Genomic DNA, 18,561 nt, shown 5'->3' on the forward strand with positions numbered 1-18,561 from the left:
AGACGGCAGTTGGTTGTAAATGGACACAAGTCGGAGCGGACTGTGCCTACGTTCGCTGTACATAAGCAGAGAGGACATGGTCTTGTCATCCAGATGCTCTGCAGGGGATCAACGGACAGATCTCCTGCTGAGAAACAACGGATTTGGCCTGTGTGAAAGGAGCCGAAGGTTGCAATGCAGGATCATGCAGGATCAGGTGAGCAGCAGTGGAGGGGCAGATCCCTACAGAACCTCACTGGACTTACTGGACATGAGGACGTCTTTCTGTAAATAACCTAGAAAAAACGTAAAGGATGGCACTTGGGGGGAGAAGTTCCTCTGTGTTAGGAGCACCAGGTGATATAATGCGGGCAGAATTTCAAAGAGCTCCTCACATGTGGGGTGTGGGGTGAAGTTTCTACACTTTAACCTCCTCTCTGTTTGACGCATCACCAATCCGATTCAAACTTTTAAAGTGATTGTAAACGTTCACCTTGTAAAACAACTCATTCAGTTTTAAATGGAAAAGAAAGGCAGAACATTTGTGTACAGATATGATTTTTTTTTTTTTAAATAAGTGATCACATAATCTCTGCTCTCAGCTGCATAATGAGCTGAGGGAGGAGAAACAGCAGCATACTGATCTTCCCAGTGAATGGCCGTGCAGGGTAGGGTGTGTCAGGACAGGACAAGTCTTATCATTTGGAGGAGAGCAGGCTGAGTTCTCAGCACAGCTAGAGGACTGACCACACTGTGCTCTCATGTCTAGTGTGGTCAGATTTAGATAGAAAGCAGAGGGACTGACACAGATTTCACACAACGGAAGCACTACAAAGAGAACGGGATACTTTTTCATACAATTACATGGTACAGCAGACACATATCAGGAATATGAGAATTTTGGGTTTACATATTCTTTAACCGCTTGCTAACTGTATACTGTAAATATACTGCGGCGAGGTGGCTCCACCAGGCAGGATCACGTACCTGTATGTGGTCCTGCACTTCCGGGCCTAGGGCAGGCACGCGTGCCACTGGCGACCCACTCCCGCTGTGATTGGACACAGCGGGACTGGCGCATCACGCCGATCAGTTGGGACACAGGAAGAACGGCAGTCTGCCTATGTTAAAAAAAAAAAAAAAAAAGGAAGATCACAGTTCTGTGAGAAGTGAAGTTTGTGATCCTGTGTTCCTACACAGCAGGAACACGGATCTCTGCCTTCCCATAGTACAAGCACCTCCCCCACAGTTAGCAAGCACTCCCCAGGCAAACATTAGACCCTTTGATCGCCCCTGATGTTAACCCTTTCGCTGCCAGTGTCATCAGTACAGTGACAGTGCATATTGGCACTGATCACTGTATTGGTGTGACTGGTCCCCAAAAAGTGTCGGTGTCTGCTTTTGTCCGCCGCAATGTCGCTGATCGCCGCCATTACTATTAAAAAATTCTATAAATCTATCCCATAGTTTGTAAACTTTGGCGCAAACCAATCAATATACGCTTATTGGGATTTTTTTTTTTACGAAAAATATGCAGCAGAATACATATTGGCCTAAAATGATAAAGGAATTTTTTAATTTTTGTTATAGGAGAAAGTAAAAAATATTGTCTTTTTTTTTTTTTTTTTTCTTTTTTGTTTATAGTGCAAAAAATAAAAACTGCAGATTTGATCGAATACCACCAAAAGAAAGCTCTATTTGTGGGGAAAAAGGGACATCAGTTTTATTTGGGTACAGTGTTGCACAACCGCGCAATTGTCAGTTAAAATAATGCAGTGCCGTATCGCAAAAAATGGCCTTGTCATAAAGGGGGGTAAAACTTCTGAAAGGCAAGTGGTTAAAGTGGATGTAAACCCCAATTTTTTTTATATATAATATATATATATATATCTCTCATACTGTAGAGTATAAGATTTCCTATCATTTGAGCCCAGTCTTGCCACAAAGAGTTAATCCAGCTCTGAGCAATCCTCTTTTATTGTTCAGTGAGACAATTCTTGACAAACTGAGAAAAACTTTGTCAAATCCTCCCCCTTGCTGTGAGTGACAGGTGATTTACATATCTCGTGCACTAGCCTAAGACAGGCATTATTTTTTAATTCCCACCCCCACTCCTTTCTTCAGCAGCTCTGCAAGGATTGGCTGTTCCACACCTCAGTATGATTTGGCATTCTGAAGTCATGTGGTTACTTTCCTGTCTTTTCACTGGATGTTAGAGATCATAGCAGAAGTTCAGTGTAAGAAATACACAGGAGAAAATGCATAGTGACAAGGGGAGTGTAGAGGTGGGCGGGGAGTCTACTGACATCATGACTCCACCCACCGAGCTCCAGACAACAGACCCGCCCACAGAATCTTCAGTTTTTCGGGTCTCATAACAGACAGAGGGGAGACATTTGACAGGTAAAGATACATGCAGGAGGTGTGTGTATCCTTATAGATAACCCCTATGGCAGTAGTTTAGAAAGGATAACATTGGGTTTACATCCACTTTAAGACAGGTGTATATTTGATTGGTGACCTCCCAGTGCTGGCACTTTGATTATATAAAACCTTTCTACATGTGACAACATGGCGCCTGTAGTGGGTGTGTTTGGGAACACCTCTTCTGCAATAGAAAGGGCTTCTCGGGTTATCTTATTCCAGACAAACGAGAGCCGGTTGGCTGTGCTAAGCTTGTATGCATTGCAAAACTTCAGGCAAAAAACTTTTTTTTTTTTTTTTTTTTTTTTTTTTAAGTGTATAATTGACTTGGAAAAAGTGACTTAATTTTTCAGATTTGGGTAATTCATCACCATCTGTACAATAAGATGACTAAATGATTTTGGTGCCTATTCATGATATCGTTTTGTCAGTTGGAACCAGTTTTGGTGAATAGGTATTAGTGCCGTTGTAAATAAGATTTTCAGTCCTCTGTACATTGTCTTATATTTCCTTTTTCCAATAAATAAAAGTAATAAAACTCAAAGCCCTATGGAAGATTCAGAGGCTTCATTGGAGGACCTCCAAATGTTGCTCTTGTACTCCTCTCTTGTATATACCATGGAATATTTGTTATAGGAACCTATTGTAACGCTGGATTTGTTTTTACCTTTTGTAGGCAAGTTATCCCGTGTGGGAAGATTTCATCAACAAAGCAGGAAAATTACAGTCTCAGCTCCGGTGAGTGATTAAAGTGTCACTAACCCACATCATAAATAAAAAAAACTATCAATAAATGGTGTATTACATGCTGTTTATACTCAGTCACTATGAGATTTTGTTTTCTGCAAAAAACCTGGTTGATCCTGCTGCTCTCTATCTCCCCTTTCTATCCATGTCCCCAATTCAGCTAGGGATTTTGCAGAGCAGTGTTGGCAGTTCTGCACATGCTCAGTTTATAGTGAGTTTCCATGCTGAGCATTTCCTTTCTATCATCTGAGCAGCCCATGTGGCTATAGAGTCACACATGTCGGCGTATACACAGTGGTAAATGACAGCCCACTCCCTCCTCCAGCTAAACCCAATGGGGGCGGGATATTACATGTAGATTGATGGAGGCTTCACCTCCCCTCTTATTTTAAGACATAGGCTGGAGGGTGTAACATAGCCTGTGACTGGCAGAAATCCACCCATACCATGTTATTGCCAAAAAAAATAAAGATTTTATTTCAAATATTTGTATGACCATTCAAAACAGTTTTATTGATTATTTTTACTCTGTATTCTAAGGGCTGGGTATTTTATTTTGAACATGTGACCAGCAGCAGAGGACTAGAAGCTCCTTCTGCCAATGTTTTCCTGCAGACATGTTGGGAAAGATCTGGGTTATGTGACAGCTGTATATCGATTAGGAAAAAGGTACTTGGATGTTTTTATTAAAATAATTAGAGTGCCATCGTCCACATACAGAAATAGAAGGGACAATGTGTGTTTAGTACCACTTTAGGATTCTACTTTGCGTGTAAGGGCAGCATAAAGGTAGGAATTGGACCTTTTAAAACTATGTAATGGGTGATAAGGAGAGGATAGAATGGATGGTGTCAACTATATACAGTGTATTGTCAAAGTTATTGGGACGCCTGCCTTTACACGCACATGAAATTTACTTTAATGGCATCCCAGTCTCAGTCCGTAGGGTTCAATATTGCGTTGGCCCACCCCTTGCAGCTATAACAGCTTCAACTCTTCTGGAAAGGCTGTCTACAAGGTTTAGGAGTGTGTCTATTAGAGCGTTTGACCATTGTTCCAGGAGCCCATTTGTGAGGTCAGGCACTGATGTGGAAGAGAAGGCCTGGCTTGCAGTCTCCACTCTAATTCATCCCAAAGGTGTTCTATCTGGTTGAGGTTAGAACTCCGTGCAAGCCAGTCAAGTTCCTCCACCCCAAACTTCCTCATCCATGTCTTTATGGACCTTGCTTTGTGCACTGGTGCACAGTCATGTTGGAATAGAAAGGGGCCATCACCAAGCTGTTCCCACAAAGTTGGGAGCATAAAAATGTCCAAAATGTCTTGGTATGCTGACCCCTTAAGAGTTCCCTTCACTGGAACTAAGGGGTCAAGCCCAACCCCTGAGAATACAACCCCACACCATAATCTCCCCTCCACCAAATGATTTGGACCAGTGTACAAAGCAAGGTTCATAAAGACATGGATCAGTGCCTGACCTCACAAATACGCTTCTGGAAGAATGGTCAAATATTCCCATAGACACACTCCTAAACCTTGTGGACAGCCTTTAAAGAAGAGTTGAAGCTGTTATAGCTGCAAAGAGTGGACCAACTCAATATTGAACCTTACGGACTAAGACTGGGTTGCCATTAAAGTTGATGTGCGTGTAAAGGCAGGCGTCTCTATACTTTTGACAATATAGTGTACCCCTTGAAATTTTCCACATTTTGTCATGTTACAACCAAAATTGTAATTGTATTTTATTGGGATTTTATGTGATAGACCAACACAAAGTGGCACATAATTGTGAAGTGGAGGGAAAATGATAAATGGTTTTCAATTTTTTTTACAAATGAATATCTGAAAAGTGTGGCATGCATTTGTATTCAACCCCCTTTACTCTGATACTCCTAACTAAAATCTAGTGGAACCAATTGCCTTCAGAAGTCATCTAATTAGTAAATAGGGGCCACCTGTGTGTAATTTAATCTCAGTATAAATACAGCTGTTTTGTGAAGCCCTCAGAGGTTTGTTAAAGAACCTTAATGAACAAAGCATCTTGAAGACCAAGGAACACATCAGACAGGTCAGGGATAAAGCTGTGGAGAAGTTTAAAGCAGGGTTAGGTTATAAAAAAATATCCCAAGCTTTGAACATCTCACAGAGCTCTGTTCAATCCATCATCTGAAACTGGAAAGAGTATGACACAACTGCAAACCTACCAAGACATGGCCGTCCACCTAAACTGACAGGCTGGGCAAGGAGAGCATTAATCATTAAAGGCACTCCACAAATCTGGTCTTTATGCAAGAGTGGCAAGAAGAAAGCTATTGTTGAAAGACCCGACAGGGATGCCCCCTGTCCCCGGCGCTTTTTATTCTTGCGCTGAAACAGCTGGCAGCAGCAATAAGGACCAATATGGACATATCAGGAGTGTCCTACATGGGCACTCAATATAACCTTTTTGCTGATAATGCCTTCTTGGTCCTGACCAACCCACTTATCTCCCTGCCCAATCTGCAGCTCACGCTTGATCGCTTCTTGGCCTTTTCGGGTCTTCAGACCAACCTTTCTAAAACAACAGCACTGAATGTAACTCTCTCTCCACCGAAGTTGTGGAACAGCTTCAAGAGCCGTTTCCATACATCTGGGCACTCCACTCGATCAACTACCTAGGGATCAAACTGACACCTTCCTACTCTTACCTGTTCTCTGCTAACTATTACCCTCTGTTGCGCACTTTAACCTTCCTTATGCATTCCTGGCAATATCCCTCTCTCTCTCCTGGATTGGGAGGATTTCTGCTGTCAAAATGACGATCCTACCCAAGGCGCTACACTATTGTCGCACGTTACCAGTGCGAGTGCCCCCCTTTTTTTCTTCGCCTCCTACAGAATCGGATTCTCCGATTTATCTGGGCCCAGAAACGCCCCAGAGTTTCTAGATCCACTCAATATGTTCATAGGCTACAAGGGGGTTTGGGGGGCCCGAACGTTTCTAAATACTATGCAGCGGCGCAGATCTCCCCACTGGCTATGCTTCACGCAGCCTTGGATGTCCCTATTTGGGTGTTGCTTGAACTGCCCAACTATGATCCATATTCAATACAGGCCTTGCTTTGGCTTCCCCATAAGTCACACCCCCCCCCCCCCCCCCCCCCTCCTTGAGCCCTGTGATGTTGCATAGTCTAAGGGTATGGCATTTGGTCCGCTACTCTGGCAATTTGATGTCTTTTCTGCCTCTGCTGCCTATCTCGCATAACCCCCCTCTTTCCCCCAGGTTTGACAGAACCCCGGGCATTCTCCTGCTGGCTCTCTCGGGGCTTTACGCGGGTTCAACATTTTTCTTTTCTTCTGCTCCTTTCTGTCTTGGGGGGTCATTCGTGAGACACACGAGACCCCAGCCGGGGAGCATTTTCACTTTCTTCAACTAAAACTTTGGATTGCTGCCCTGCGCCATACGTCCACCTTTCCATATAAAAAAACCCTTTCTTTTAACATGCGTGCCAGCATGCCCCGGGGGCCCCTGGCCTTATCTCAGCCATCTACGCATCTTTGAACAGACACCCGTCATCTGCATCCCTCTCTTACATGTCTCAATGGGAGCGGAACTTCCAGTCCCCAATAGATTTGGAGGACTGGACTAAGGCTTGGAAAACAGTTGCAAAAAGTACTTTTAATACAAATACGCTCAAAGCCGTGTATAAGGTTCTTTTTAGGTGGTACTGGGTCCCTGCCCGGGTCGCCCATGTTTACCCGGGGAGTAGTGACAGATGCTTTCGTAACTATGGGCAAAGGGTGGATGTCTTGCAAACCTGGTGGTCTTGCCCGAGACTGGTGGGGTTCTGGTCCAGGGTTTTTGGCCTGCTCCAGACCCTCTTCCATATAACGGTCCACAGGGATTGCATTGCCTGATTCCTGGACTATACGCATCCCAGCAAAAGCTGGCTATTTATCTTTTTGTTTCTGCTAAACGGCCCATAGCCCAGGCCTGGAAGACACCGCGCGTTGCCTTTCAAGGGGTGAAGTTCATGTATGACTGCCTTGATGCTCTATGAGCAGATGTCTAGCATCGCTCGCACCCTAAATATCTCAAAGTCTGGGAACCTTGGATTTCCTATGGGATTCCCTCACTCCAACTGGCTTGTTCGGGCCTTCTCTGACTGCTTCCGGCTGCGTATCTGAGTCTGAGTTCTTATTCCTTCCTTTTTCTCCTTCCTTATCTAGACTGTCTTTTTTTCTTACCTTCTTTCTGGTTCTCCTTTCTTCCTATTCCTACAGACTCCATCCTTTGGAATTGGTCTCAGGAATGGGACCACCCATGGGAGGACTGTGAGTAGGTTGTATGGCCTTTTTCCCTTCCCTTTAACCTTTATTTATCCTTCAATATCCTTCCAATCACAAGAAGGTTTAACTATGATAGTTATGTTTATATTCCTTTTGGATTCCTTAGCCCCTGTGAGGGCGACCTATATGCTTGCTTTTGATTTCTTACATTGCGGCTTAAAACCAATAAATACATTGAAACAGCCATAAGAAGTCCCGGAGTTTGCGGGAAGCCATGTGGGGGACACAGCAAACGTGTGGAAGAAGGTGCTCTGGTCAGATGAGACCAAAATTTTAACTTTTTGGCCTAAAAGCAATTCACTATGTGTGTCGGAAAACTTACACTGCACATCACCCTGAAACACACCATCCCCACTGTGAAACATGGTGGTGGCAGCATTATGCTGTGGGTAGGGATCAACCGATATCATTCTTTCAGGGCCGATACGATACTGATTTTTCTTCTGCCTTTCAGGCCGATAGCCGATTTCAGGCGCCGATATTCTGTACATTTAGAAATTTTTATTTTTACATTGTACTGTGTTTTTTTTTTTTTTTAATAGTGTTTTTTTTTAATCACTTTTATTGCTGTCATAAGGCATGTAAACATCCCTTGTGACAGTAATAAGCAGTGACAGGTACTCTTTATGGAGGGATCAGGGGTCTATAAGACTCCAAGCCCCTCCTCTGCACTTGAAAGTATTCAAAACGTCAATATCGGCGTTTTTTTGATTACTTTCTATTTTTTTTTTAAAATTGGCACCTTTAAGATTTTAGTAATCCGGAAGTGATGTCATGACATCGCTTCCGGGTTACTAGATCAGAGATGAATAAAGCATCAGCTTTGTTCGGGTCTTCAGCCAGCTGGCGGACGTGGTGGATCGGGGTCTCCCGGTTGGACGGGAGAGCCAGGGCGAGTGGTGGTAGGCGGCAGGAGGTGTAACAACAGCTGAGCGGCTGCTGAGCCGCATTGGTTGTTCTCACAAGCTAGCCGACTGTCCGCTCTAAAGAACGGTATCGGGGTGATGCCTGCAGCTGCAGGCATCACCCCGGTACAACCCCTTGAAGCAATATCCGTAGGTTTTGTGACAGATACCAATGCTTCAAAAAAAGTGGATATTGGCCGCACCGATAATCGGTCGATCCCTAGTGGAGATGCTTTTTCTTCAGCAGGGACAGGGAAGTTGGTCAGAGTTGATGGGAAGATGGATGGAGCCAAATACAGGGCAATCTTAGAAGAAAACCTGTTAGTCTGCAAAAGACTTGAGACTGGGGCGGAGGGTCACCTTCCAGCAGGACAAGGACCCAAAACATACAGCCAGAGCTACAATGGAATGGTTTAGATCAAAGCATATTTAAGTGTTAGAATGGCCCAGTCAAAGTCCAGACCTAAATCCAATTGAGAATCTGTGACTTAAAAATTGCTGTTCACAGACGCTCTCCATCCAATCTGACAGAGCTTGAGCTATTTTGAAAAGAAGAATGGGCAAAAATTTCACTCTCTAGATGTGTAAAGCTGGTAGAGACATCCCCAAAAAGACTTGCAGCTGTAATTGCAGTGAAAGGTGGTTCTACAAAGTATTGACTCAGGGGGGGCTGAATACAAATGCACCCCACACTTTTCATATATTTATTTGTAAATTTTGAAAACCTTTTTTCATTTTTCTTCCACTTCACAATTATGTGCCACTTTTGTGTTTTGTCTATCACATAAAATCCCAATAAAATACATTTACGTTTTTTGGTTGTAACATGACCAAAATGTGGAAACTTTCAAGGGGTATGAATACTTTTTCAAGGCACTGTATATGCAGGTACTTGCCATGAAGATGCACAAGAACCATTGATCTGTCCCAGCCCTATGGTCTACAGCAGTGGTCATCAACCCTGTCCTCAGGGCCCACTAACAGGCCAGGTTTTATGTATTACCTTGGGGAGATACAGACTAGAATTCTGCAATCACTGAGCAGCAAATGATATCACCTGTGATGGATTTCAGTTATCCTGCAAACCTGGCCTGTTAGCGGGCCCTGAGGACAGGGTTGATGACCACTGGTCTACAGGGAGGTGTCTTCCCACCTATCCTTCTCGGTGACACAGCTGCATGTCTCTGGCTAGCCTAAAGGTAATCAGGCGAATAGTTGATGCTCACATCCAGGTCCCACCCCATTGGATCAACTATCACTGCCTTGAATTTAAAAAAAAAAAAATTATGTATACATATCTTTGCATCTAGATCTAGTATGTAATCTGTCTATGGACACCCAATATTCTGTTTTTGCGAACACCGGTAAACGCACAGTGAGGACGTTGCAAATAAGAATCATCATATGCATTGGGTTTAGAAATGTCCTAAATAAACGCATATAATCACAGGTTTATCCCCAGTGAGGCATTATTCCCGGCACTAAGAAGAATCTTTTATTTTGTCCATTATGCGCATAGTACGATCTCACTGGAGAGCCGTGACAATTTGTCAATGAAAATCCCAGTCAATGCTTTCTGAAACTGGGTTGCAGTGAGGCGGGGGAGGGGGGAAGAGAGAGCTGACGTCTTTCATGCGCAGTCCGCTCTGCACGGCTATTCCTCAGCTTCCAAGAGATGAATCTGTTGCCATAGCAACACAAGAGCTGGGTAGCGCAGGCTGGCTTCAACTAAGAAGGAGCGAAGTGAGCAAAGGCTACCTAGATATAGCCGCCAATTTCCGGTGTGCGCACCAAGGCTGATGTACTTCTGTTTGGGGACAACAAAGAGGATCGGCTCCTGCAGAGTTATTGTTAAGGAAGGCTTCGTGACGAGACAAATGCTTTTGACTTGTGTCTTTTTAGAGTATTAGAAGTCCTCTGTAGAGTAGAGGGCAGGATTCTTCAATATATTTTCTTCATTTGTAGAGTATAGACCAATTCTGCAATAATTTATACTGTATATTGAGGGTCTTTATCCTTCCCTGACATCATGTAGCCTACTGTCTAATGCAACCTTCCTCAGCCAGGGTTCCTCCAGAGGTTGATGGGGGTTGATTGACCTCCCATTTGATGGTACCTTTAAAGTATCAGAACCAATGCCTGGGTTTCTCCAGAGGTTGCTAGGGGTTCCTTCAGCTGTGGTTGGTTGACCTCCCATTTGCAGGTGCCTTCATAGTATTAGAACCAATGCCTGGGTTCCTCCAGAGGTTGCTAGGGGGTCCTTAAGCTGTATTTGATTAACCTCCCATTTGATGGTGCCTTCATAGTATTAGGACCAATGCCTGGGTTCCTCCAGAGGTTGATAGGGGTTCCTTGAGCTGTGGTTGATTGACCTCTCATTTGATGGTGCCTGCATAGTATCAGGACCAATTCCACTTGGCAAAGCCGGCAGTATGGCGCCACTTGTCTTTTTAGCTGTCTGTAAAAGTGGCATTCTGACCACCACTGTAAGGGTTTCATTCTTCCTCCTTACCATTAATGGCCTCTGCCCTCAATTAATTGGCTTTGTAAAGCTTTCCTGAGAACTGGAAATTATTTCAGGGGTTCCTGTGCAGTAAAAAGGTTGAACGAGCCTGGTCTAGTGCAACCTTTCTCAACCCTTTTAACACGGAGAAACCCTTTAAAATAACGTTCAGGTCTCGGAACCCTCGACAATAATTGCTGTACCAGCAGCTCATTAGTGTGATGGTCAGTGGCCAGAATGCCCCTTACATTGGTGGTCAGTGGGAAGAATATTCATTATATTGATGGTCAGTGGGAAGAATATTCATTATGTTGATGGTCAGTGGGAAGAATGTTCCTTACATTGGTGGTCAGTGGAAAGAATATTCCTTATATTGGTGGTCAGTGGGAAGAATATTCCTTATATTGGTGGTCAGTGGGAAGAATGTTCCTTATATTGATGATCAGTGGGAACAATGTCTGTCGTGCCATCAATCAAGGCAGCTGGTGGATCCAGGGAGGTCGGGATGATGCGGTGCCTCGACTGATGGCAGTGACGTCAGCAGGGAGCAGACTTCAGACTGCTCTCCACTGAAAACGGGTCACAGGAGTGCAAAACTAATTGCACTCCTGTGACTCATAGGAGAAGCCCAGCCAAACGAGCTCAGCCTGGACTTCTCCTTTTTTTAATTATAAAAAATTAATTGGCTTGTTGATGAGATGGGTAATGGAAGAAGCAGGGAAGGCAAAACGTAAGCCGATTAAACTTCGGCTTTAAAGCTGCTCCAAGTTTAGGATTGCCACCTGGCTGATATTTTACCAGCCTGTCTGGTAAAAATAGGTTTCTTGGTGGTGATGTTGGTAAGGAGATGAGGCCGGTAATTTTTATTTTTTTTATCCTTAAAGGGCAGTCCACCGTATACGTACTGGAATGTGGATTGCTAGCAGGTACAGTCAGGTTAGGATGATTTCAATAGATGGATTGTTCTGAACATACCGGGGCTCTTGGTTACAGAATGCCAATGGTAACCATTAGAATTTAGGGGAATGGTGGGGGTGGGTCTGTCCTGCAGCTGAGAATGCTAGAGGTCTTGTTTGTTGTCCTGAGCCACTAACCAAAAAAGTCAGAAGTCCTTTATTTGTATGCTTGTTCAGTACTGAACTGAGAGGGCATGCATGGGCAGCCAGGCAAGTAGCATTTTAGGAAGGATCTATGAGCAGGCGGTGAAGCCGCATCGAATGTTTCCATTACACTTGATTCTAGCGATGTACTAGGCTTGGGTTCGCTGTAAATGCCGGTGTACATGGTGCTCTTAGAGGATACCTGTCATGTGGAATACTTAGGAACAGTCATTTCTGACCTTTCCTTAAAGTAGAACTCTAGACAAAACTTTTTTTTTTTTTTTTCATTTTGGATAGAGTAAGGGAGGATTATAACCCCTGTCAGATTTTTGTTTCCCCATCTGTGTCCTATTGCGGAAATTTCCCTTCACTTCCTGTCCCATAGTCAAACGAGAAGTGAGAGGAAATCCCTGCAAATTTAAGGGAACTTCCTGGGGTCACCAGAACTAGTGTCCCCATTGGAAGATTTCCCCCCTAGGGACAAACCAAAATTTGGGACTATCACTATCAATGATAATGGTAAACAGGACAAATAGAGAGGGCTACTTAAAAATGGTTTTGTATACCCAGTGAAGTGACTGGCTTCAGGCGATATACACGGGGGGGGGGGGGGGGGGGAACTTCTTTCCGGCGCCAGGATTGGACGTGGGAGCTGAGTGCCTGTAAAAACTATACCCCCTCCCAAAAAAAAAAAAAAAAAAAATGACATGCCAGATGTGGCATGTCGGGGGGGTTAGGAGTACTTAAAGCGGAAGTTTAATTTTTGGGTGGAACTCCGCTTTAAACTACTTTCATCAGTAAAGAAAGTTTGCCATGAAGATCCGGACCGAATATTTGAATAAGAAGCGTTAGTCGCCGCCAATGCCTGGAAAGTGTTTTGGAAAGCGCATGATCTGAGCAGACCTGGCCGCAAAGTCTTAAAATCAGGAGGGAGCTCAGCGCGTGATCACCCGTGGGGGGGCATAGTCAGGAGGATGGAGGGGTTCCCCTGACCACTGTCTTTGCATAGGGGAGTACACATTGGGTGGAGAATTGTATAGGAATCTGTGTATTCCGGGGGTATCCCAGCTTCTCACATTGGCCGCATGGGGGGGCGCTCTGGGTACCGGCTACAAGCTGTTTTGTCATTTTTATTTTTTTGCTTTCTTTCTTATTCAGTGTCATTTTTCTAACTAAACCAGTCGCCAGTATTGTGCTGCACCTGCATACAAGAGCAGTAAATTCCCCATTGAGAAGGCTGCAATCTAACTCATTGTTGCTTCTTCTGCAGGACTACAGTGGTGGCAGCTGCTGCCTTCCTGGATGCCTTCCAGAAAGTGGCTGACATGGCAACCAACACTCGGGGTAAGCGGACAATCACTTCCAGCAGATTTTACTGTTAACACTTTTCCATCCGCAGCGCTCCAGTGACATGTCTTCTGTTTTATATGGAGGATGGACGGATTTGCTCACTACGTGGTTGTTTGGGTTCTCACTGCACTGGGGTCTGTCATGTCATTTTCATGTATATTTCTTTAAAATGCAGCTTAAAGTGGAGTGACTAGCCTCAAGTGACACACAGAGATGAAACAAATCCTACATAAGTTGGACCTGTTTATCTGCAGTCTTCTTTTGTCTACAGCAACTGACAGTCCAGCTTTTATACGGCTTGTCTGAGCTTTCAGAAATCAGGGGACATGGAGCTGAAGTTGCGCACACTGCAGAGCTCAGTGAGGGCTGTTTGGAGGGAAGGAAGGGACCCCCCCCCTTTCGTACTGGAACAGAGCTGAAGCTGTCAATGACAGGCTGTGTGCTGGAGCTCCCTCCCCCGTCACCTTTTTTTTCCTCTTGGTGTCAGGAAAACTTGTCAGAAGAACGAAGCAGTGGACAGAAATGATACTAAGGCTCAGTTCATACTTGTGCGATGCGGGAACCCTACGAATCCACTGCAGGATCCCGCATAGCACCCGACTCGCACAGCAGTTCTGTGGGGAGTGTCAATACAATGTTAATGACACCCCCATTTCAGCTCGCATATCACACTGCGAACTGACAGTTCGGACATGAATCGGATCGCATGGATTTGAGTTTGGTCCGAATGCGATGCAATATCGCACCACACGGACATCGCATGAGATTTGCAGTGCAAATCACATGCAGTCTCGTACCACACAGCCGTTTGAACCGGCCCTTAGTCCCGGTTCACACTAGTGTGCTGTGCGTTATCGCATGTGATTCTCACCGCACTGCAATGCAAATCACATGCAATATCTGTGATGCCATTTCAGCCATATAGGTTGTATGGCTGAATTTGCATCTCATTCAGACCAAAATCGCACAGGACCTTATGTATTAAACCCAAAACCAAAAATGTAATATATTGCAGCTTACTAATCATTAGATGTGGTGGCTGCATTAGTTTTCTTTTTTTAGGCTTTTCCCCTCTGTTTTCATCTGGTGATCTGGCCAATAACACACCTTCTGTATTAGAATGCCCCTACTCTGGATGAAGGAGCACAGGGGGCACCTTTGGGCAGCAGCATTGTCAGTCTGGGGGGAGGGGAGTGTTAGATGTACTAGCAGATTTACATACACTAGCAAATTGAAACCTCAAAAACCTTATAGTGTTTCCCGCTGGAGCTCAGGAGTTGGGGTGCTGGCATCTTTCGCTCATCCAGAAGTGCCAACATGTATAGAGAATGTGGAAAGCTGCTCGCCCAGTACATGAGTGTAGGTAATGGCCTCAGCCAGTGCTCCTTCCCTGGCCACACCCTCTGACTCATTTCACCCCGCCCACCGGGGGGGTTCCTAGTTCTGTCGCCCCGCCCACCGGGGGGGTTCCTAGTTCTGTCGCCCCGCCCACCGGGGGGGTTCCTAGTTCTGTCGCCCCGCCCACCGGGGGGTTCCTAGTCCTGTCGCCCCGCACCCACCGGGGGGTTCCTAGTCCTGTCGCCCCGCACCCACCGGGGGAGGGGGTTTCTAGTCCTGTCGCCCCGCACCCACCGGGGGAGGGGGTTTCTAGTCCTGTCGCCCCGCACCCACCGGGGGAGGGGGTTTCTAGTCCTGTCGCCCCGCACCCACCGGGGGAGGGGGTTTCTAGTCCTGTCGCCCCGCACCCACCGGGGGAGGGGGTTTCTAGTCCTGTCGCCCCGCACCCACCGGGGGAGGGGGTTTCTAGTCCTGTCGCCCCACCCCACCGGGGGGGGGTTCCTAGTCCTGTCGCCCCGCCCCACCGGGGGGGGGTTCCTAGTCCTGTCGCCCCGCACCCACCGTGGGCACCGTGGGGGGGGTTCCTAGTTCTGTCGCCCCGCACTCAATGGGGGGGTTCCTGGTTCTGTCGCCCAGCACCCACCGGGGGGGGGGGGGGGTTCCTAGTCCTGTCTCTAAGCCCTGGGTGAGCGCTGGCTGAGGCCATTACCTACACTCACATGTACTGGGCTGGGCAAGCGGCATCCTACTAACAAATTGAAGCTAAATTACAGCTGAAACTTTAAAAGCAGTTACAGCAAACAGTTTTTTTTCTTTTTTGGATAAAGGATACATGAATGAAAGCTGATCATTGTAAGCACCCCTGTCAGTGGTAAATGGTTTGTCTCATCTCTGTAACTGATATTGATCTGCAGTACAGCTTGTTCTGTAGAACAACAGACTCGCTGGCCAGATCACCAGGTGAAAATAAAGGAAAGCAAAAAAAGAAAACAAATACAGCCACCACCTCCAAGAATTGATGAGCTGCAATACAACGAGGTTGATTTAGGGCCCTTTCACAATGATGTGTTTTTTTTTCCTGCGTTTTTACCTTGCAAAAAACAATGTCTCCCGTTTGGGACTTTTTACACCACTGCGTTACAGGTGCGGTGCGTTTTTGGTGCATTTTTTTGAGTCACATGTCCATTTTTTATGTCCCAAAAAAGGAAACTCATCTGAAACGCAGAAAAATCTGCGTAGAAGCCAATCCGCTTCCAGGGATTTTTTTTTTTTGGCAAACTTTAATTGGGCAAGCTGAAGTTAAAAGCTGATTGGTTTCTATGCAGAGCTGCTCCAGATTCTGCACCCTCCAGTTTTAGTGAATTAGGCCGGGTTCACATACATGCGGCTGCGGTTTGCAGGTTGGTGCGTTTTCTGTTCACAGGTTCAGGTGCCATTCAAATGTGAACTTTTTTCCTGAATTTGCACCTGAGCCGGAGCCAAAAACGCACAGGCCCCTTTTGAAAACCACAGCCGGCCCCGCACATGTGTGAACCGGCCATATTGAGAGCCCATCACATTCACATGTTATGCGAATTAGATACAGTTAAAAAACGCATCCGATTCGCATATATGTGAACCCAGCCTAAGTGTTTGCTTTAAGAATATAGCATTTGGTACCATTTAAAAAAAAAATGAAATCCTCCCTTCTCTCTGAGTCCCCCGTGACATCGGCTGCCTTGACACCCTGAAAGTACTGTGAAAGACCTGCTAACTCTTGCTGCAAGAGATTGAAACTTCGATGAAATCAGACCCCACGCAGGCGCGGTAAGGTTCACTGATTCTTCTTGTTGCGTTAAGTTTTCATTTTCTGTAGCAGCGGAGCTCAGCTGTGAGATAATAGATCACTTGGAGGGTTTGGCAGTAGCCAGAGGCTCCCTGACTGAGCCCGCTAGTCCATGTTATTGTCGGTATGACCCTGCGGTCAGCTCATGTCCTGTGCTCTGATTGGACGAGGATCAGCAGTCTGGACAGTGTAACACCCGGCCTGTGACTGCGAGCTTCCAGAGGACTCTGGGGCTTCACACAAGGTTATCAGGTTATCACTCACTGAAGAAGCCCTGTTCTGTCTGTTTACAAGACAGGCTGAGAGCAACGGCTGGAAGATATTCAGAATGAAGCGCCGTCGCTTAGGTTATACAATGCCTTGAAAAAGTATTCATACCCCTTGACATTTTTCCACACTGTTACAACCAAAAACATAAATGTATTTTATTGGGATTTTATGTGATAGACCAACACAAAGTGGCACATAATTGTGAAGTGGAAGGAAAATGATAAACGGTTTTCAAAATATTTTACAAATAAATACCGGTATCTGAAAAGTGTGGCATACATTTATATTCAGCCCCCTTTACTCTGATACCCCTAACTAAAATCTAGTGGAACCAATTGCCTTCAGAAATCACCTAATTAGTAAATAGAGTCCACCTGTGTGTAATTTAATCTCAGTATAAATACAGCTGTTCTGGGAAGCCCTCAGAGGTTTGTTAGAGAACCTTAATGAACAAACAGCATCACGAAGGCCAAGGAACACACCAGACAGGTCAGGGATAAAGCTGTGGAGAAGTATAAAGCAGGGTTAGGTTATAAAAAAAAAAAAAAAAAATCCCAAGCTTTGAACATCTCACAGAGCTCTGTTCAGTCCATCATCCGAAAATGGGAAGAGTATGGTACAACTGCAAACCTACTAAGACATGGCCGTCCACCTAAACTGACAGGCCGGGCTAGGGGAGCATTAATTAAGAGAAGCAGCCAAGAGGCCCATGGTAACTCTGGAGGAGCTGCAGAGATCCACAGCTCAGGTGGGAGAATCTGTCCACAGGACCTGAGGCTACGTTAACACCTAGCAGTTTGCAAGTGCGGGTCTTTGCACGTTTCTGTGCTACGCACACACAGGGTAGACCATTCATTTCAATGGGCTGCCCTGTGCGGGGAAAAACGCGCCAGAGTTGCTCATATAGCTTTTTGGGCATTGAGCTTCATACTTTTTTTTTTTTTTTCTTTTTACCGCTGTTTGACACGTGCAAAAGCGCATGTTTGCTGCGTTTGGGTACCAATAACAATGAATGGCACCCCGAGCGCGGCATGCGTTTTTCTTGCGCATTTCGCAGATGCCGCTATTGTGCACTTTTGCGTGGATTCCCAAACTGCTCAGGTGGTAATTTTAGCTTAAAAATCTGCCAGAACTTTGACCCCAGAAGCTATTACTAATAAAGCCGCCGGTTGCTTTCTCTATAAAATCTCTGAGCCTGCAGAACTGCGGCTTCCACTTGAGTAGGTCTCTGCAAAATATGGCCGCTGTCTTAGGCAACCAATCAGCTTCCCTCTGTAATCCTCCAGCCCGCACCCAGAGACATAAATTATGACTGGCTGCTCGGGGACGATTCTATAAATCTGGGCTTGCTGGTAGGCGACGATGCATTTTAATTCCACAATTTAAGGGCGAGTGTAGGCGTTTAAAAAACAAAAAAAAAATTGCCTCTTTATACGGTTGGTTTTTAATTAGCGCAGTCCTATAAAAAGCTCTGGATAGGTCGGTGCCGGCCTCCCTCGTCCTGTTTTTTTTTTTTTTTTTTTTTTTTCCCCTCTGCTTTGAAGGTCAGGTATTAAAGCTCATTTTAGCATTCGTGTCAGACCTGAATTAGTGCCGCTTTGATGCTCCTCGCCGAGGGTTTTCACCAACATGATGGATGAAAACGGTCGCCATGGCAACCGGCTCGGGTTCTCCGTCCATCGCCGTAGCTGCTAGGCGATAGGACGGGGGAGAAGAGATGGAGAGGGCCTTGCCCCCCGCGTCCTATCTGAAATTAACACCTTGTGACAGAGCCAGTGCTCGGTCCGGGCTGCGC

General features: G+C 45.5%; 1 protein-coding gene across 3 annotated transcripts in view; it reads left to right on the plus strand.

Annotated features, from left to right (window-relative positions):
- The first annotated feature begins 3,070 nt into the window (after positions 1–3,070).
- The window catches only part of MTSS1 (MTSS I-BAR domain containing 1), a 181,228-nt gene continuing 165,737 nt past the window's right edge, over positions 3,071–18,561 (plus strand). For all 3 annotated transcript variants that reach the window (XM_073632228.1, XM_073632230.1, XM_073632229.1), the window contains exons 1-2: positions 3,071–3,141; positions 13,254–13,327. In XM_073632228.1, coding sequence (XP_073488329.1) covers positions 13,309–13,327 — 19 coding nt within the window. In that variant the 5' untranslated portion in view covers positions 3,071–3,141; positions 13,254–13,308. The remainder of the gene's footprint in view (positions 3,142–13,253; positions 13,328–18,561) is intronic.

Source organism: Aquarana catesbeiana, linkage group LG05 (assembly GCF_042186555.1).
Source record: "Aquarana catesbeiana isolate 2022-GZ linkage group LG05, ASM4218655v1, whole genome shotgun sequence".
Lineage (NCBI taxonomy): Eukaryota > Metazoa > Chordata > Amphibia > Anura > Ranidae > Aquarana > Aquarana catesbeiana.